At 42.3% G+C, this 21,567-nt stretch overlaps 1 protein-coding gene across 1 annotated transcript in view; it reads left to right on the forward strand.

The window, feature by feature from the left end:
• The first annotated feature begins 282 nt into the window (after window positions 1-282).
• Window positions 283-21,567, forward strand: part of OXSR1 (oxidative stress responsive kinase 1) — a 98,512-nt gene continuing 77,227 nt past the window's right edge. Inside the window, exons 1-2 of the mRNA XM_003930896.4 lie at window positions 283-692; window positions 18,444-18,556. Of these exons, the coding sequence (XP_003930945.3) occupies window positions 623-692; window positions 18,444-18,556 (183 nt within the window). The 5' untranslated portion in view covers window positions 283-622. The remainder of the gene's footprint in view (window positions 693-18,443; window positions 18,557-21,567) is intronic.

Here is a 21,567-nt window from a genome sequence, read left to right on the forward strand (position 1 = left end):
AAGAGGCTCTGCCCCTTCTAGTTGGCGGCCCCTTCGTCGCCATGCTTAGTGTGGCTACTGCCTCTGTGCTACTTTAGCCTCTCTTATGGCCTTTCGATGCCTTTGATGAGCCCCTTCCTAAGCATTTCTTCCTTTCCACCGCCAAATCCCACCTTCTCGGGTTTCTAGCTCGCTTACTTTGTAGCCAGACACACTGGAGATGGCGGCCGGAGGCGGGGCCGAGGTGGGGCGTGACCGGCGCGGTGACGTCAGCGCGCTGCGTGTCAGCAGGTGGAGGGAGAAGGGAAAGTTTGGGCCGTGCGTGGGGCTGGGGTGAGGGCGGGACAGAGGGGCTGGGCCCAGGCGAAGCTTCTGTCGCCGGTGCTGCGGAGGCCAAGGCTAGGACGTGGGTTGGGCCGGGCAGTGCCGGACACAGAGAAGCAGGAGGCGACGTCCGCTGGAGCTCCGAGCCCCCGCCGCACTGCCGCACGGTGACCCCGCGCCCCGGCGGCGTCCGACCCGTGGCTGTTGAGAGACGATTGGTGGGGGCGCGGCGGCGGCTGGTGGGGGTGGGGAGACGCGCGGCGAGGAGACGAGCGAGGTCAGCGAGTTTGAGGGAGGACCGCGAGCCGCTGCCGCCGTCATGTCCGAGGACTCGAGCGCCCTGCCCTGGTCCATCAACAGGGACGATTACGAGCTGCAGGAGGTGATCGGTGAGAGCAGGCGCCGCGGAGGGGGGAGGCGCGGCGCTGGGCGCTGGGGGACGCGCGGGAACGTGGGGAGCCGCGGGAGTTCGGGGAGCGCAGCCCTCGCAGGAATTCGTGGGGCGCTTGCGGTGCAAGGGGCTTGCAGGACGCGTGTGTCGAGGAGCGCGTGTGACACGGGAAGGGGGTTTTGAGGCGCGCGCCTGAGAGGCCGGGTGGGGCGGGGTGGGGTTTGAGGGGGCTCGGGAGAGATTTGTGTACCGTATTCTCAGATGTGTGGACAGGAGCGACCCATGTGTCTTGTAGAGAAAGAAAGTGCAGGTGTGGGACAGGCCTTTCCGAGGCTCTGGGAGAAACGGGATCTTGAAGTTGCGGCCACGGCCATCGATGTATGGGATTGTGGGATAGAAAAGGAGCTTTAGTTTATTCCTCCATCCCTGCTGGAGCGAGCTGGGGATCCTCCGGGTGAAGCTGCAGGAACCGCTCTGAGCAACGTAGACCCAACTTCCGACTCTTTCCAACTGACTTTCCAGTCCAGGAGGTAGATATTAAATAAGTAGACACAAAGAATTAAAAAGGACCGGGCGCGGTGGTTCACGCCTGTAATCCCAGCACTTTGGGAGGCCGAGGCAGGCGGATCACGAGGTCAGGATTTCGAGACCAGCCTGGCCAGTATGATGAAACCCCGTCTCTACTAAAAATACAAAAATTAGCCAGGTGTGGTGGCCCGCGCCTGTAATCCCAGCCACTTGGGAGGCTGAGGCAGAAGAATCGCTTGAACCCGGGAGGCAGAGGTTGCAGTGAGCCGAGATCGCACCTCTGCACTCCAGCCTGGGCGACAGAGCAAGACTCCGTCTCAAAAAAAGAAGAAGAAGAAAAAAAAATAGTTAAAAAGAAGAGGCTTTGGCAAGTGCTATGAAAGAGATAAACAAGATGTTCTGATAGAGAGTAACATGGAGATCTAGTTAGGGTTATTTAAAGGAAAATTCTTTTTCTGAAGCGATGCCATTGCAGTTGAACCCTGAAGGATGAAAAGAAGTGAGGATTAAGAACCTCGGGAAGATTTTTCCTTACTGAGGAATGAGGAGATGCAGTGGCCTTGAGTAGGGGAATAGCTTGATGTGTTTTAGGACCTGAAAGAAGGCTGGCAGGGATAGAAAAGGGAAGGGAGGAGCCAGAGCTTAGGGATCTTCTCAGCCTTGGTACAGACTTTGGAATTTTATTTTACTGCTGGAGACCCTCAAACAGTGCCTTGACGTGGTCTGATAAATTGGGCTGGTGTGTGAAAAGATTTCAAGGGGGTCCAGGAATACCAGTTGGCAGACACCAAAACTGGCACAAACATAGATTGTAATTCTCACAGAAGTCTACGGATTGGGAGGAGCTGCGGACTAGGGATGAGGGGAGTATTTGTTGGACAACGATAACGCAGTGACCTTGGAAATCAAAAAGGGATGGGTTTAGCCATACAGGCTCAGTCCAACTGACATGAGCAGACCCCTGTGTATTGGAGGAAGGAGAATTGTCTGCTTTGTCAGCATCCTGCACCAAAATTAGTTTTATAATAAAAGACCGACTGAAGACTCCTTAGCTGCCTTGGGGGGTGTCAGTGTTTATTTCACTGTGTTTAAAAAAAAAAAAACTTTGTCAAACAATTTAAAAAAAATTTTTTTTTTTTTAATTATTTATTTATTTATTTATTTATTTATTTTGAGACGGAGTTTCGCTCTTGTTACCCAGGCTGGAGTGCAATGGCGCGATCTCGGCTCACTGCAACCTCCACCTCCTGGGCTCAGGCAATTCTCCTGCCTCAGCCTCCTAAGTAGCTGGGATTACAGGCAGGCGCCACCACGCCCAGCTAGTTTTTTGTATTTTTAGTAGAGACGGGGTTTCACCATGTTGACCAGGATGGTCTCGATCTCTCGACCTCGTGATCCACCCGCCTCGGCCTCCCAAAGTGCTGGGATTACAGGCTTGAGCCACCGCGCCCGGCCCTTTTTGAATTTATTTTTTAAAGATGGGGGTTTCACCATGTTGGTCAGGCTGGTCTTGAACTCCCGACCTCAGGTGATCTGCCCGCCTTGGCCTCCAAAGTGCTTGGATTACAGGCACGAGTCACCACGCCCTGCCAAACAATTTGTTTTTTTTTACTTTATTTGCCTCTTGTTTTAAAACCATCTGTGGTTAAAGTAATATTGGTTTGTGTAGGAGAAACAAAAACAAAACAAAACAAAAACACCTGGACTAAGTTTAATCTGAAAGACATCACATCTTTGCAGAAGCCACTTCATGGGCCTGTGCCTTGCTACACAGTGTGTCTTTGACATGTACTGCTTGGTTCTAAAGACAGTTAGCTAGTTCCTGGTCTTGATTGATTGCTTCTGGTTCCCCTAGTGAGAGTTTCATATTGAAGGAAAGGATTAAATGGAAGATTCCAAAATGATGTCAGAGAAGTAAAGACGAGGTTCCCTATCATTTTAGAAGACGAGTATTTTCTGGTAATGTGTCCATCTTTCTAGGGTGAAGAGGATGGTTGTAGTCATTCTCGAAGCCTTTGCTGTTATGGTGGCAAAGAATTTCAGAGTTGCAAAGGTGCTAGAGATTTTGTGATTTATTAATTTGGTGTCCTCGGAACCATAGGATATCTGAGTGGGCAAAAGAGAGTTTCTCAGTCTTCTGGATAGGGTTAGTGTTCCTCACACTCACAAAGGGGTCCATAGTTTTTAAAAGGTTAGGAATGCCAGTGTGATGTGACCATCTTTCATAGATTTAAAACAACTTTACTGAGATATAATTTCATATGAAATGCACCCATTTTAAGTGTAACATTTAGTGATTTTCAGTAAATTCCCTGTGTTGTACAATTATCACTATAATCCAGTTTTAGAGTATTTCCATCATCCCCATGAGATCTCTTGCGCTTTCTTACAGTTAATCCCTTTTTACACCCCCAGCCTTAGGCAGCTACAGATCTACTTTTTGTCTCTATAGACTTGCATTTTTTGGACATTGCATATAAATGAGATCATATAATGTGGTGTTTCATATTTGGTTTCTTTCACTTAGCATAAATATCTTTTAATTTTTAAAAAACAATTTGAGGTATAATTTACATAACATAAAATTTACCTGGTTAAAGTGTACAACCCAATAATCTCAGCAAATTTACATAATTGTTCAGTCATCACCACAATCCAATTTTAGAACATTTCCATCATTCCTGAAAGATGCCTCATGTCCATTTGCAGTTACTCCCTGTTCCCACCCCCAGCCCCAGGCAATCACATATACTTTCTGTCTGTATAGATTTGCCCTTTCTGGACATTCATGTAAATGTAATCATATGATATATAGTTCTTTGTGTTCTGCTGCTTTTACTTCACATAATGCTTTTTGAGGTTCATCCATCTAGCATGTAGCAATACAAGGTTCCTTTTTATTGGACACCGGTTGATGGACGTTGGATTGTTTCTGCTTTTTGGCTGTTTGAAATAAGGCTGCTGTGAGTATTCACATCAAGTCTTCATGGGAATATGTTTCATTTTCCTTGAATGTATACCCAGGAGTGGAATTGCTGGTTTGTATCACAAATTTAACTGTTTAAGAAACTGCCGAACTGTTTTTCAAAGTAACTGTACCATTTAATGTTCCTGCTAGTAATTAGAAGAGTTCTAATTTCTCTCTAGTTGTTGTCTTTCTGTGTGTAACCAGCCTAGTGGCTATGAAGTGGTATCTCACTGTAGTTTTGAGCATCCTTTCATGTGCTTATTTATTAGGCTTTCATAGCTCTTCTTTGGTGAAATATCTATTCAAATCCTTTGTCCACTTGGACTGCCTATTGGATTGTTTGTTTTGTTATATATATATATTTTTTTTGAGATGGAGTCTTGCTCTGTCACCCAGGCTGGAGTGCAGAGGTGTGATCTTGGCTCACTGCAACCTTCGCCTCCTGGTTCAAGCGATTATCCTTCTGCTGCCTCAGCCTTCCGAGTAGCTGGGATTACAGGTGTCCACCACCACACTGAGCTAATTTTTGTATTTTTAGTGGACGGGGTTTCATCATGTTGGGCAGACTGGTCTCCAACTCCTGACCTCAGGTGGTCTGGCCACCTCAGCCTCCCAAAGTGCTGGGATGACAGTTGTGAGCCACTGTAGTTTTTTTTGTTGTTGTTGTTGTTGTTGTTTTTGAGACAGAGTCTTACTCTGTCACCTAGGCTGGTGTGTAGTGGCATGATCAGGGCTCACTGTAACCTCCACCTCCTGGGCTCAAGTGATCCTCCCACCCCTGCTTTGCAAGTCACTGGGACTACAGGTGTGTGCCACCATGTTTGGCTAATTTTTGTGTTTTTGTAGAGACGGCGTTTTAAAACATTTCCAGGATGGTCTCAAATTCCTGGGCTCAGGTGGTCCGCCTGCCTCAGCCTCCCAAAGTGTTAGGATTACAGCCACTGCGCCTAGCCTTCTCTCATTTTAACTTTTTTTTTTTTTTTGAGACGGAGTCTTGCTCTGTTGCTCAGGCTGAAGCACAGTGGCATACTTTTAGCTCACTGCAACCTCTGCTTCCTGGGTTCAAGTGATCCTCCTGTCCCAGACTCCCGAGTAGCTAGGATTATAGGCGTGCGCCACCAACTCCAGCTAATTTTTTGTATTTTTAGTAGAGACTTGGTTTCACTCTGTTGACCAGGCTGCTCTCAAACTCCTGACCTTGGGTGATCTGCCTGACTTGGCCTCCCAAAGTGCTGGAATTACAGGCATGAGCCACTGTGCCCAACCTCATTCATTTTCTTAATGGTGTCTTTTAAAAGCATGAAAGTTTTGAGTTTTGATGCTTATCACTTTCTTCTCCTATTGATTTTGCTTTTGGTGTTGTATCTAAGAAATCTTGACTAACCCAATCATTGTGAAGATTTTTTTTCCTATGTTAATATCTTTAAGTGTTACAGTTTCAGGTCTTGCATTTAAGCCTCTGATACATAATTTTTGTGTAGGGTGTAAAGTAAGGTGAACCACCTTGCTTCACAGTTGAAGACACAGAGACAGAAAGCTAAAATTACTCCCTAAAGCCGTAGAGCTAATTAGAGGCAGAGGCATCTACGTTTCCTGTAGCCTAATTCAGGATTCTTGTTCCTGTATCTACATTGCTTGGTTTTTGGATATAAACTGGAAGATGGGGGTCATTGTCCCACAGAATAAGGGAAATATCTCCCCCACTTCTTTTTGAGATAGGGTCTCACTCTGTCACCCAAGCTGGAATGCAGTGGGGCAATCCCAGCTCACTCTCACTGTATGAACTCCTGGCTTGAGTGACCCTCTTGCCTTAGCCTACCCATTGCTGGACTACAGGCACATGCCACCGTGTCCACCTAATTGTTTTATTTTTTGTAGAGACAGAGTCTCATATGTTGTCCAGGCTCGTCTCAAACTTCTGGACTCAAGCAGTCCTCCCACCTCAGCCTCATAAAGTGTTGGGATTCCAGGCATGAGGCACTGTGCCTAGCCAAGGGAAATATCTTCCCTTAGAGTGAAAAAATCTGAACGATGCTCCACACCTGTTACATCCTTCCAGTCTTCTTACTGCCTCTCCCCATTTTCCCAACAAGGAGAAAAAAAAGTTTTCCTTGAGCTGCAGGCTAGTACAAGTAGCAAGGTTCGGTAAAGCATTATATTCTCATTTTAACGCTTCTTCCATAGTCTTCAAAAGAATCTTTATGATTTCTTCAGATTACACTCAACTTTTTCAGGAAACAAGGTTAAAGTCTAGAAAAACGGGTTTGGGATCATTTAAATTTTGTTTTCCAAGGATTGTATTCTAGAGAAATCACTGCAATGATGTCATCTCCATCAAAACACATACATTTATTTCCACTTAAATTATTTGAACTGTATTTTTTTTCCACAGTTGTTACTTAGCACTATACTATTTATGGGATTGTTTCTCACATTCTGTTTTGTTCTTCATCTTTCTGGTAAAATCCTGCAGAGAACAGAATCTCCTCCTGGGAACATATTAAAAGTCTATGGATTGAAAATTCAGGGGATTGAAAAGAAAAAGAATTGTGTCATCTTAAGCATGCTCTGGCAAGATTTGAAGTTCTTTAAGTATGATTATGTGTAAAAGATATTAGTATCATTCTCACAATTAATCATTGAGCTTTCAGTATTTTTGAGCTAGCTCCTACCCCTTAGTCTTAGATTAGAATTTCTGAGCATGCATTATACCGTATTTGACATGTGTTGGAACAGCTGTAAAAATTTGGACTTCGGAGTTAGACTGACCCAGATTCAAATCCTGGCTTTGCCTCTTACTGGTTATGTGGTCTTGGACAAATTATATAATTAGTTTCCATGTCAGCTTTTTGTCTGTATACTGGGGAGAATAGTACCTATGTCACTGGGTTGTTATATGGATTGAGTGTAATTATTTGTGGGAAGTGTTTAGCTTGTATAAAATGATAGTTGTTGTTAGCTGTGACTTTTTTTACCCTTCCCCTTGTCCTTATATTTCCCAATTTTTGGTATTGCCGTGAAATAATAAAATACTATGGGATGTGAAATTTTGTAACAATTAAAATATTTTAAATCTGTTTTTAATGCTTATTGGAACATTATTGCATCTTTTTTTTCCTTAGTCCACGCCTCATTCAGGTTCAGATGGGTTTAGGGATTTATGTTGCACATGGTAGTATAACCGTAAGGACCATCACCATGATATTGCCAGTAACACAGTATGATGGCAGAGGGCTGCGCCATGTAGCTTTTATTGTCCTGCATCTTGAAAAGTCTCCGTAAGTATATACTGTTTACCTCAGACTAGAAAATTGAAAACTTAATACTAGGTTGAAGGTATGATTCACCTAGCTTTGACACTTTGGTGAAGGCAATGCAATATATTTCTATTTTTGACTTTCCCTTCTTTTTAATTTTCATTAATTGTTCACTAGCCACATGTTTTGAATCTGAAGTTGTGGGTTTCAAATGCATATTCCAGGGCCTTTACCTTTGGTGCCTCCATAAATGTGAAGGACTTCATGCTTTCAATAGAATGATGCTTAGTAGTGTATTTTTCCTCTGATTGAGAGATTCAGCTAAGTGACATTTTTTTTTTTTTTTTTTGAGACGGAGTTTCGCTCTCGTTACCCAGGCTGGAGTGCAATGGCGCTATCTCGGCTCACTGTAACCTCTGCCTCCTGGGCTCAGGCAATTCTCCTGCCTCAGCCTCCTAAGTAGCTGGGATTACAGGCACGCACCACCACGCCCAGCTAGTTTTTTGTATTTTTAGTAGAGATGGGGTTTCACTATGTTGACCAGGATGGTCTTGATCTCTCGACCTCGTGATCCACCCGCCTCGGCCTCCCAAAGTGCTGGGATTACAGGCTTGAGCCACCGCGCCCGGCAAGTTTTACCTTAATTACATTGCTTTACTTACATTGCCTTGTAAGACCATTAATATCTAACGCATGGGATTATTGTAATTATTAGATGAACAGAAGAAATGTAAGTAATGAAAGTGCTCAGCACAGACTCGGCCACAGAATGAATGCTGAGTGAGTGTTAATGTACATGATGGTAACAATGAAATAATACCCATGAAGACTGGGCTATGTTTGTGTTCGTTCTACCCTGACAAGTGTTTTTTTTCCCCTTGAAAATATACTCCACTACTTGATTAATTCATTTAGCAAATATTTATTGAAGTGTTATGTGCCAGGCACTGTTCTGGATGCTGGAGATAAAACAGTGAAGCAAACACAAAAATGCCTGCTTCCACAGAGTTTATAATCTAGAAACTCTAAAGAAGAAAAATAAAGCAGGAAAAGGGGGTAGGGACTGCTAGGGATGGAGGTGGCGTCTCAGTTTTAAATAGGTCAGGGAAAATGTCACTGAGAAGGTGACATTTGAGGAAAGACCCGAAGAAGGTCAAGAAGGGAATGATGTGGTTTTCTGTTGTTCCAAGCAGAGGACGACAAGAACAGAGGTTCTGAAGTAGAAGCATGCTGATGTGATTGAGGAGGTGTGAGGGCAGTTAGAGCAGAGTAAGTCAGAGGGTGAAGAGACGGATAAGTGAAGAGGTTAGAAAGGGGAGATGGGATGGATGCATGGTCCTGATGGTCAGATTGTAAGTCATTGTAGGAACTTGGCTTTTCTTTGAGTAAGATTGAAAATCATTGCAGGGTTTTGAACAGAGATTGAAATGACCTGACTTATGTTTTAAAACTCAGGCTGCAGGCTGGGTGAGGTGGCTCATGGCTGTAATCCCAGCACTTTGGGAGGCAGAGGTGGGTGGATCACATGAGACCAGGAGTTCAAGACCAGCCTGGCCAACATGGTGAAACCCCATCTCTACTAAAAATACAAAAATTAGCCGGGTTTGGTGGTGCATGTCTGTAAGCTCAGCTATTTGGGAGGTTGAGGCACGAGAATTGCTTGAACCTGGGAGGCGGAGGTTGCAGTGAGCCTAGATTGCGCCACTGCACTCCAGCCTGGGTGACAGAATGAGATGCTGTCTCAAAACAAACAAACCAAAAGAAACCTCAGACTGCAATGTGAAGTTTAGTGTTATAAGGGCACAAGGGTGGAGGGAGGTTATCCAGGGGAGAGAAGTCGTAATGGAGCTGGTGAGAAGTGGTCAGATTCTGGGTGTAGCATATTTTTTTGAAGTTAGAGGATTTGCTGTTGGATTAGATGTGAAAGAAAGGGAAGATGAGATGATTCCAAGACTTTTGGCTAGAGCATCTGGAAGAATGGAGTTGCCATCCACTGAGATGGGAGATCACCAGAGTGAACAGGAGAGTGAGTGATGATTCATTGCAAAACCATCAGGCTGCTTGAATAATTACTTGAAGCATATGGCAGTGTGTCTTATTTTCATCTTTGTATGGAGAGAATAGCATGATTTTTAAGATGATGACTATTCTTACAGCTGTTTTGCCAGTTAATTTTCAACATGACTCTGACAAGAGACCTTATTTAGAAAAAGGGTTAACAAAATTGTAAATTCCTGTGTTTTGCATGGTTTAGGTGACGGTGTTTTAGTCATCTTTCAAAACAAACAGTCTGGGCTAGTGCTTTTCTTTAGTGAATGTAAAACCTTACTAAAATATACTTTAAAATCTTTAGACTATAAGCCTGTTATAGTGATGGTTGGACACAATTTTGGGGAAAATATATTCATTTGATTTGATTTATTTAATTCATTTTTTCCTCACAGGAATATCTAGTTTTACATTCTCTTTCTCTCTTTTCTAAAGATGTATTTATTTTTGAGATGGAGTTTCGCTCTGTTGCCCAGGCTGTAGTGCAGTGGCATGATCATGGCCCACTGCAACCTCCGCCTCCCAGATTCAAGCCATCTCATACCTCAGCCTCCCAAGTAGCTGGGACTACAGGTGTGTGCCACCACGCCCAGCTAATTTTTGTATTTTTTGTAGATGCAGGGTTTTACCATGTTGGCCAGGTTGGTCTCGAACTTCTCAGCTCGAGTGATCTCCCTGTCTCGGCCTCCCAAAGAGGCCACTGTGCCCAGCCCTACGTTCTCTCTTTTAAATTTCTAAGTATAGAAAAGCAGAGAGGCTGAAATTTTTTCTTAGTCCTGTTCATGCTTGGGCAGCTCCTTCTCTCTCAAGTAGAGTTACCCAGTTTGAAAGATTTAAGGAGAAGGTTCATCCATATTTTCTGCACATTAATTTGTTCTGCTGTGTAATGTGTGCTAACGTTGGTTGCAGTTAAAGAACTGACTAGGAGAGGACAGAAGAAGAGTGGAAGAAGTGAGGATGTGGGGTGGGGCATTGAGGATGCACACCAGTGTGAAATAGAATTAAGGTGTTTTACTGGAAATTGTTTTAAATGTTCCATTATATTAGTCTTCAGATTAGGCCAATACTTAGTCAAGGGCATTAGGGATGTAGCTATCACACTGACTAAACCATTCCTTTTGTTCTTTTTAAATTTTTTTTTTCTAAAACATCCTGTTATGGCAGACCAAACCATTCCTAACAGATACCTTTTACCCATATATATGAATGTTTATACTGACGTAACAGTTTTACAAATAACATTTGTTTTTGTTATGTGCAGTGTATACTGGTGTTTTCTGTTTGATGCTATGTACATCAAGAAAAATGATGGTAAACTCAGTAAACTGACTTGTAGATTAAAAAACTATATTGTTAGCTGGGCATGGTGGCGCGTGCCTGTAATCCCAGCTACTCAGGAGGCTGAGGCAGGAGAATTGCTTGAACCCAGGAGGCGGAGGTTGCGGTGAGCCGAGATCGCGCCATTGCACTCCAGCCTGGGTAACAAGAGCGAAACTCCGTCTCAAAAAAAAAAAAAAAAAAAAAAAAAAAAAACTATATTGAGGATCCCTGCTTTGAAGAAGAGATGAAATTTTTTTTTTTTTTTTTTTTTGAGATAGAGTTTTGCTCTTATTACCCAGGCTGGAGTGCAGTGGCACGATCTTGGCTCACCGCAACCTCCGCCTCCTGGGTTCAGGCAATTCTCCTGCCTCAGCCTCCTGAGTAGCTGGGATTACAGGCACGCACCACCATGTCCAACTAATTTTTTGTATTTTTAGTAGAGACGGGGTTTCACCATGTTGACCAGGATGGTCTCGACCTCTTGACCTCGTGATCCACTCGTCTTGGCCTCCCAAAGTGCTGGGATTACAGGCTTGAGCCACCGCGCCCGGCTAGTGTTGAAAGTAGTGAGTTTTTACTGCATTACTATAGTCCTTTATGTTAGAACCTTAAAATATATTTCAATTGCTGTACATTATTTTGATACATGTTTTGGGAAGATAATATGAAGATGGATGAAAGTGACAGCATAGAAAAACTGGAGCCTGAAAGTCCCTTGTTATCATTTGGTGTGGGAAACATTAGCATCTTGTCATTTGACCATTGTTAAATCACACCAGAGCATAGTATCTTGGTCGTGAGAAGATTTGTTCATTAATCAAGTTAACCCTTAAGTGAAAGAAAAGATACTTTAGTATATAAACAATTATGATTGATATTATGTTTGGTATTTTGCTATTAGTGAAATTGATTCTGTGTTTAATAATGACTAGAAAATAATAACAACCAAAGTTAAAATCAAACATTTCTTTATCTATATTTTTAACCCCAGCAGGTTTTGGTTTACATAGGACATGCTATTAATGTATTTCAGGTTTTGCATATATAAGATACATTGATCAGTGTTAGATTATCCAGGGGTAGAATAGCTGGTTTGAAAACTAATACTGGTTAAAAAGAATACCACTGGATAGTACATTTGTAAAAATATTGTAAAGAATCAGTGAACACATGTACATTTGAGAAGATGTCTGTTATCTGGGACCAAAGGTACCTTGTAGAGGCCATGTTATGTCTCCTGTGACTTGAGAAATGCCTTTTTTGTAGATTTTTGACCAGCATGATTAGTTTCCTTCTCCTATTCCCAGATGTTCCCAAGAGTCACTGAAGGCAATTTAAAGCAGTTAAACTTTCTTCAGGGCTTCCTTGCAGTAGTTAGGAGAGGATGGGATGTGAAAGGGAGGGAACTTAATGGCAAGCATTACCATTCTGCCTCTCTGTCTTCTACACATAACAAAGGGAGCTCAGCCAAGAAGCAGATAAACTGCAAATATTTCAATAGTAGGCTTTTGGGTAATTTTAAAGAAGTAATACGTTAATGTTCCTAAACTGTTGTCAAAATTGTTCACGTACACTATGGGATGATGTTATTGAATGCTAAATGTGTTCTTTTTTTTTTCTTCTTCTGCTGCTGCTTCTTTTTTGTTTGTTTGTTTTTTTGAGGCAGGGTGTCACTCTGTCACCCAGGCTGTGGAGTGCAGTGGTACAAACATGGCTTACTGCAGCATCGACATCCTGGGCTCAAGCAGTCTTCCCACCTCAGCCTCCCAAGTAGCTGGGGCTACAGGTGTGCACCACCATGTCTGGCTAATTTTTTTATTTTTCATTTTAGAGATGGGGTTCTTGCCATGTTGCCCAGGCTGGTCTTGAACTCCTGGCCCCTATGATACTCCTGTTTCAGCTTCCCAAAGTGCTGAGATTATATATGTGAGTCACCACCCCCAGAAGTATATTCTTAAATATTGGATTTTATTTTAAATTTTGCATTATGTGAGTTTTGTGCTGTTTCTTGTTTGTTTGTTTTTTGAGACAGAGTCTTGTTCTGTTGCCCAGGCTGAAGTGCAGTGGTGTAATCTCAGCTCACTGCAACCTCTGCCTCCTAGGTTCAAGCCATTCTTATACCTCAGCCTCCTGAGTAACAGAGATTACAGACATGTGCCACTATACCCAGCTAATTTTTGTATTGTTTTAGTAGAGACGAGGTTTCGCCAGGCTGTTGGCCAGGCTGGTCTTGAACTCCTTGGCTCAAGTGATCCGCCTACCTTGGCCTCCCAAGGTGCTGGGATTACAGGCGTGAGTCACTGCGGCTGGCCCTGTGCAGAGTTTTTACTTAGTTTGTTATAACTGTGATTGGGATTTATCCATGTTGGTTTTGCCTATGGTTATGTTTGTGTGGCTTTAGTGAGAGGTTTTCAAATGGATTTAAGTGTAACAAACACAAATTCTGTCAAATTATATAGTTATATGTGTAAATCACATATATATATAAATATATATTTATATACTTATTTTTGAGACAGAGTCTTGCTCTGTCACTCAGGTGGAGTGCAGTGGGACGATCTTGGCTCACTGCAGCCTCTGCCTCTTGGGTTCAAGCGATTCTTCTATCTCAGCCTCCAAAGTAGCTGGGACTACAGGCATGCAACACCACACCTGGCTGGTTTTTTTTGTTTTTTTTTTTTTTTTTGTATTTTTTGTAGAGACAAGGTTTTGCCATGTGGCCCAGGCTGGTCTCAAACTCCTGGGCTCAAGTGATCCTCCTGCCTCGAAATCACAAAGGGCTAGGTCTTTAGGCATGAGCCACCACACCTGGCCTCATGTTAAATTTTTAACGTTTGCAGCACATTAGTATTAGAAATGTGTTGGTACACTTGAAAGGATTTTTAAATAACAGCTTTATTTTATTTTTGAGATGGGGTCTCTCATTGTCACTCAGGCTGGAGTGCAGTGGTGTGATCATAGCCAACTGCAGCCTCAACCTCCTGGGCTCAAGTGATCCTCCCACCTCAAGCTCCAGACTAGATGAGAATACAGATGTGCACCACGTACCTGGCTTTTTTTTTTTTTTTTTTTAATGAGACAGGGTCTTGCTTTTTAAAAAAGGCTAGAGTGCAGTGGTGTGACCACAGCTCACTGCAGCCTCAGCCTCCCAGGTCCAAGTGATCCTTCTACCTCAGCCTCCCGAGTAGGGGGGACTATTAGATGTGCACCACCACACCTGACTAAATAATTGTATTTTCGTAGGGGTGGAGTCCCACTATATTGCCCAGGCTAGTCTTGAACTCTTGGGCTCAAGCAATCCATCCACCTTGGCCTCCCAGAGTGCTGAGATTATACATCCATAATCCCAGCACTCTGGGAGGCCACTTGGGAAGCCATTTGAGCTCCTGCCCCTGGCCTGGCTAATTTTTTTATTTTTCATAGACAGGGTCTCGCTTTGTTGCCCATGCTGGTCTTGAGCTCCTGGACTCAAACAGTCCTCCCGTCTTGGCCTCCCAAAGTGTTAGGATTACAGGCGTGAGCCATTATTTCTGGCCTATAACAACTTTATTGATATAAAGTTCATACACCATAAAATTTACCCTTTTAAAGTGTACAATTCTGCATACTCATAGAGTTGTATAACCATCACCATTAATTCCAGAATGTTTTCATAACTCCAAAAGAAACAGTGTACAGTTGTCCCTCAGTATATGTGGGAGATTGGTTACAGGACCCCCAAGTATACCCATATCCATGCAGAACCCTCATTGTGTGAAAAGTCAGCCCTCCGTCTATGTGAGTTTCTGATCCTGTGACTCCTGTATTTTCCATCTGCATTTGATTGGAAATAATCTTTTTTTCTTTCTTTCTTTCTTTTTTCTTTTTTTTTTTTTTTTTGAGACAGAGTCTTGCTCTGTTGCCCAGGCTGGAGTTCAAGTGATTCTTTTGCTTTAGCCTTCCGAGTACAGGTGTGTGCCACCACCCCCGGGTTTTTTGTATTTTTAGTAGAGACAGGGTTTCACCATGTTGGCCAGGTGATGTTGATCTTCTGGCCCCATGTGATCTGCTGCCTCTGCTTCCCAAGTGTTGGGGATTACAGGTGTGAGCCACTGTGCCTAGCCTAATTTTTGTATTTTTGGTAGAGGCAGGGTTTCGCCATGTTGGCCAGGCTGGTCTCGAACTCTGGTTTCAAGTGATCCACCAACTTCAGCCTCCCAAAGTGCTGAGATTACAGGCATGAACCACTGTGCCCAGCCGGAAAAAAATCTTCATGTAAGTGGACTCATGCAGTTCAAGCCCACGTTGTTCATGGGTCAACTGTATGCATTAGCTGTACTCCCCATTTCTCCCTCCCTCCAGACTCTCGTAACCACAGAAAGAACTACTTTCTGTGTCTATGGACTTTTATAATCTTGGTATTTCATATAATTGGAATCATACTATATATGGACTTTTGTGCCTGGTGTCACTTAATGTGTTTTCATAATAAAAACTGTTTTTTTTTTTTTTTTTTTTGAGACGGAGTTTCGCTCTTGTTACCCAGGCTGGAGTACAATGGCGCAATCTCAGTTCACCGCAACCTCCGCCTCCTGGGTTCAGGCAATTCTCCTGCCTCAGCCTCCTGAGTAGCTGGGACTACAGGCACGCGCCACCATGCCCAGCTAATTTTTTGTATTTTTAGTAGAGACGGGGTTTCACCATGTTGACCAGGATGGTCTCGAACTCTTGACCTCGTGATCCACCCGCCTCGGCCTCCCAAAGTGCTGGGATTACAGGCTTGAGCCACCGCGCCCAGCCTAAAAACTGTTTTTAAGCATGTGTCAGTATTTGTTCCCCGGCTCATGTCTGCATAACTCCATTTTTTTTTTTTTTTTTTTGAGACGAGTATCACTGTGTCTTCCAGGCTGGAGTGCAGTGGCATGTTCTTGGCTCATTGTCACTGTTGCCGCCCAGGCCCAAGTGATCCTCCCACCTCAGCCTTCCAGGTAGCTAGGATTTTAGGTGTATACCACATGCCTGGCTAATTTTTGTATTTTTTGTAGAGATGGGGTTTTGCCATGTCACCTAGTCTGGTCTTCAACTTCTGGACTCAAGCCATCTCCCCACCTTGGCCTCCCAGAGTGCTGGGATTATAGGCGTGAGCCACTGCACCTGGCTGTAACTCTGACTACTTCCATTCTCTCATCTGCTCTGACTGACCCTGCTGCTTCTCTCTTTCGCTTACATTGGGCCCACCCAGACAATTTAGGATAATCTTCCCATCTGAAGATCCTTAACATCTGCAAAGTCCTTTTTTGCCACATACGGTAACATTCACAGGCTTTGGGGATTAAGACATGTACATCTTTGGGAGGCCCATTATTCTACCTAACATATGGACTTTAGATCTTTTATCATTATCCCACTATTCCTTAAGGCTCTGTTCTTTTTTTTTTCTTTTTCAGTCTATTTTCTCTCTGTTGTTTAGATATAGCAAACTATTGATCTTGTCTTCATGTTCATCAAATTTATCTTCTGTCATTTCCATTCTATTAAGTCTATCCAGGAAATGTTTTGTTTTGGTAATTGTATGTTTCAGTTGTATAATTTCCATGTGGTACTTTAAAAAGTAACTTCTTGGCCCATGTGGTACTTTAAAAAGTAACTTCTTGGCCAGGCTCGGTGGCTCAAGCCTGTAATCCCAGCACTTTGGGAGGCCGAGGTGGGTGGATCACGAGGTCAGGAGATTGAGACCATCCTGGCCAACATGGTGAAACCCCGTCTCTACTAAAAATACAAAAATTAGCTGGGGGTGGTGGCATGCACCTGTAGTCCCAGCTACTTGGGAGACTGAGGCAGGAGAATTGCTTGAACCTGGGAGGCGGAGATGGCAGGGAGCTGAGATTGTGCCACTGCACTCCAGCCTGGTGCCTGGTGACAGAGTGAGCCTCTGTCTCCAAAAAAAAAAAAAAAAAAGTAACTTCTTTGCTGAGATTTTCTGTTTTTTATTTGTTTGAATTTTTTTTTTCTTTGTTTGTTTTGAGATGGAGTCTCACTCTGTTGCCAGGCTAGAGTGCAGTGGTGCAATCTTGGCTCACTGCGACCTCCGCCTCCTGGGTTCAAGTGATTCTCGTGCCTCAGACTCCTGAGTAGCTGGGATTTCAGTACTGCGCCACCACACCAAGCTAATTTTTGTATTTTTAGTAGAGATGGGGTTTTACCATGTTGGCCAGGATAGTCTTGATCTCCTGATCCATCTACCTTGGCTTCCCAAAGTGCTGGGATTACAGATGTGAGCTACAGTGCCTGGCCTGTTTCAGAAGATTTTGTAATTGTTTGTAGAAGCACTTTCGTGATGGCTTCTTTAAAATTCTTGTGAGATAATTGCAACAACTGATATGTCTTGGTGCTGGCATCAGTATGATCATCTTTTTTTTTTTTTCCCTTCATTCAAGTGTGCTTTTCCTGGCTCTTGGTATGACATGTCATTTTTTTGTTTTGTAATTATATCTTGGACATTTAGGTTATTATGTGAGGAGACTTTTTTTTTCTTCTTTAAATGAGACAGGGTCTTGCTATGTTTCCCAGGCTGGTCTCTAACTCCTGGCCTTAGACGATCCTCTTGCCTCAGCCTCCTGATTATCTAGGATTACAGGTGCATGCCATTGCACCTGGCTGAGACTCTTTATCCTGTTTAATTCTTCTATTTTAATAGGCAGTTACCCTATTTAGGTTTAGTGTATAGCTCTTGTCCTACTTTTGTGAGCTGTAATCCTATGGTAATTCAGTTTTCAGATCTCTTGCAATGCTATTTTCTTCTATTTTATTCTTTTAGAACTCTCATTTATTCAGCTAGAACTCCTGTTCTATCTCTGCAGCTCCCTGGGCTGACTTGTGGGTGTGGGGCCTTGGCTCTGCTGCTGCTAAGGGCAGATTGACTTGACATTGCCACAGGTGTGGGGCAGATACCTGGCTGGCACTGTGGTGAATCTGGCCGGTCACTGTTTCAGGCCTAGTGTGGAGACCCTGCTGATGCTGCCGTGGATTGGGTTCACCACTGTCCTGGATGGGGACAGGAAAATGTACCTCTCTGCTAGGCCTCTGCTGAGCTGCCCTTTTCACAGTCTGTTGGCCAGAGACAGCAGAGTTTTCTCATTTGTTTATTTGTCTTTATCTACGTTATCCATCCATTTATGATGTTTGTTCCAGTTTGCAAGCCTCCTTGGTGTCCAGTCTGGGATATTTGGGAGGTAAAGGGAAAACCCAGCGAACTTACTGTGGTGTTTTTGTGAAGTCTTGAGATCCCTAACTAGTCTACTTCTCTTTTTCTGCATTTCAGAATCTTCTTATGATTGTTGAATTATTTTTCTGCTCTTTTGTTGTATTTGGAGTGGAGGAGTGAGGAAATGTGAGCCTATGCCATTGTATTCTAGAACTGGAATCCTAGCAGCTTTGAAATTTATTTTTGCACTGGTATTTATTGGCAATACATATGAAATGGTTGAGGCTTTGCTTTAACTGACACTCTTTAGAGTGTTTTTCTGCATCTGTTATGCACTGTAGGAAGAAGATAGGGATTACTCTTGTTTAAATTGTATGGGAATTAAAAATGTCATGTTTTTATATATCCATCCACTTATTTACTCTTTTATATATTTGTTTTTAGGGAGCGGAGCAACTGCTGTGGTCCAAGCAGCTTATTGTGCCCCTAAAAAGGAGAAAGTGGCAATCAAACGGATAAACCTCGAGAAATGTCAGACTAGCATGGATGAGCTCCTGGTATGCACATCTCATACTTCTTAAATGGAGAGATATAGTCGTATATATTCATGTTACAGTGGGAAATAACTTGACGTTTTTGATTTTTTTTAAAGGTTTATGATTTTTTCATTAATAAATAATGTTCATTGCAAAATTTATAGTCTGGATAAGTAGAAAGAAAAAAATTAGTTGTAATTTTCTTGCTCTGAGATTAACCTTTACTATATAACCTTTCAGAGTGAACATTTTAATATATTTGTATTTTTGTGATAATGTAATCATATGCCCTTTTCATTTAACAGTTTATCATAGAACTCTTTCTATATCTGTAAATATGGATCAGTATGATTTACAACGTGTATATAGCATTCTGTTGAATAGACCACAATTTATTAAACTGCCATACAAATATGAACTAATACTGTTATTTTATTACATAATTTCTTTAAGAGGGTATAGAGCTGTGATAGAAAGGTCAGGGATTAGGACTGGAGTGACCTGTCCATCTAGAAGTTTTTTTCACGGTCCCAAATTGTATTTTATTTCTGGTGGTGTCTATAGTTAGTATTAGGGAATAATTGGAATTAAAGAAAGAAGTAATGGAGTTATATATTGCATAAAATATAATAATATATGAGATGGACGAGACAAATGTATTTCTTCAGGAATTGGTAATGTATGAGCAGAAACTGAAGAAATTGGTTGCTGGAATGATTTTGAGCCATGTTTGGTGAGACAATGCATACTTGGAAGGAAATGCTGATTGAAATCTTATTTAAAGATCTTGGATTGATACATACTATAATACTTTAGAGCACCATTTGGACATTTGAACTGCAGTGATGATAAAATATTTGTCTATAACTGTAAACTAATTCTGTTAAAGAAAAACAAAAATTTTAACCTACATATTAAGACTAGAATTTGAGAAGTCCTATATGAAGCCCTATCATTTGCCAGTTATTTAATTGATAATGATAGAGTAAAATGAATGAAAGTCTTGTTATTTAAACTACTTCATGATTAAGCTGAGGTTTAAGGTTTGAATAACTTAAGTTCACATGATTATAATAGCAAACATCTTTCAGTACTAGGCACTGCAGTGTACTTTAACCTTACACACATTTCTATGAGCTACGTAGTAGCTCTATTTTAAAGATGAAGGAAGTAAATCATATAATAAATGACAGAGTCTGGATTAAAAATCAGGTCTATCAGGTTTATTATTGTCTACTTAACAAAATGATTATAGTCTTAGTTCAAAAGTAGGAAGACCATTTCTTTTCTTTTCTTTTTTATTTAAAATGGAGTCTCACTGTCTCCCAGGCTGGAATGCCGTGGTGTGATCTCGGCTCACTGTAATCTCCACCTCCTGGGTTCAAGTGATTCTCCTACCTCAGCCTCCTGAGTTGTTGGGATTACAGGCATGTGCCACCACACCCAGCTAATTTTTCTGTTTTTAGTAGAGTTGGGGTTTCACCATGTTGGCCAGGCTGATCTTGAACTACTGATCTCAGGTGATCCACCTGCCTCAGCCTCCCAAAGTCCTGGGATTACAGGCTTGAGCCACCGTGCCCGGCCGAACATTTCTTTTTAAATATCATTTGACATTCTCGAAAGCAATATTTTTGTTCTTACAGTGGCGGCTTTTAGAGGAATGAAGATTTGTTATATCTTATTAAAAAGAAAAAATTAGTTAGATATATGTACATTTTGATCATGTTTCAATACGTTTTATGTTGCAAATATAGTTTGCATATATTAATACTTGGCAAATAAGTAAAGGGGAAAAGTAAATTTTAGTAAAGCAAGTCTAAGATACTTGGGTTTTTGGGGTTGGGGGAGGCAAGCAGGTAAGATCTCACCACATACTGATGAAACATCAGGAATGTAGAGAATACCTCGTTTATTTGTGATACCAGGACCTGTTCTATGGGATACTGAGATCTGAGTGCCAGCAGCTCTATTTCTGAGATGTGAAGCCCTTCAGTTTACCTTAAAAAAATCTATAAGATCAATGTACTAAACTTTTGATGTTGTGATATTAAAATTTATTTACAAAGCTGTCTTTGGGTTATCCAAAGAACACTGTAGTCTTTGGGTTTTCCAAAGAACGCTCATGTAAACTGGGCTAACAAGTGTGTATCGTGTGACAGTTACTAGTGAGTGGGCAGTGTACTGCTCCTTTCTCTTGTCATGTATTTTCTATCTGATAACCTTTGCTAAGTGTGATGGGAAAATCAATATGTGGTAAAAGTTATCAAATATTATTATATTTATTGTTTCCAGAGATTGTACTTCTAGGTTTTTCTCTAAGAAAGACACATTGTAGTATTTTTGAAATATTTATCTTCTCTGATAGATGGTAGGACTGAAGTCATTGGACATCTGTGGGGGACATCAAGAGGCTTAAAACACTTCTAACAGGTGTTTCACAATCCAGTTAAAAAGTTGAGATTCTTGCCTGTTGTACAAGGCAGAGTGACACATGTTTCAGGGGAGGTATAAAGTAATTTGAAAGAGGGCTGGGCGTGGTGACTCATGCCTGTAATCCCAGCAGTTTGGAAGGCCAAGGCAGGCAAATCACCTGAGGTCTAGAGTTCGAGACCAGCCTGGCCAACATGGTGAAACCCTGTCTCTACTAAAAATACAAAAATTACCCGGCGGTGGTGGCATGCACCTGTAATCCCAGCTACTTGGAAGGCTGAGGCAAAAGAATCGCTTGAACTCAGGAGGCAGACGTTACAGTGAGCCGAGATCACGCCACTGCCCTCCAGCCTGGGCAACAGAGCAAGACTCTGTCTCAAAAAAAAAAAAAAAGAAAAGAAGAAAGATTATTTCCAATCAAATGCAGATGGAAAATGCAGTATTCACAGGATGAGAAACTCACATATGCACAGGGCTGACTTTTCACACAATGAGGGTTCTGCATGGATTTGGGCATATTTGGGGGTCCTGAAACCAATTCCCCACATATACTGAGGGACAACTGTACCCTGTTTCTTTTGGAGTTATGAAATGTTCTGGAA

The sequence above is a fragment of the Saimiri boliviensis genome, chromosome 9, assembly GCF_048565385.1.
Source record: "Saimiri boliviensis isolate mSaiBol1 chromosome 9, mSaiBol1.pri, whole genome shotgun sequence".
Classification (NCBI taxonomy): domain Eukaryota; kingdom Metazoa; phylum Chordata; class Mammalia; order Primates; family Cebidae; genus Saimiri; species Saimiri boliviensis.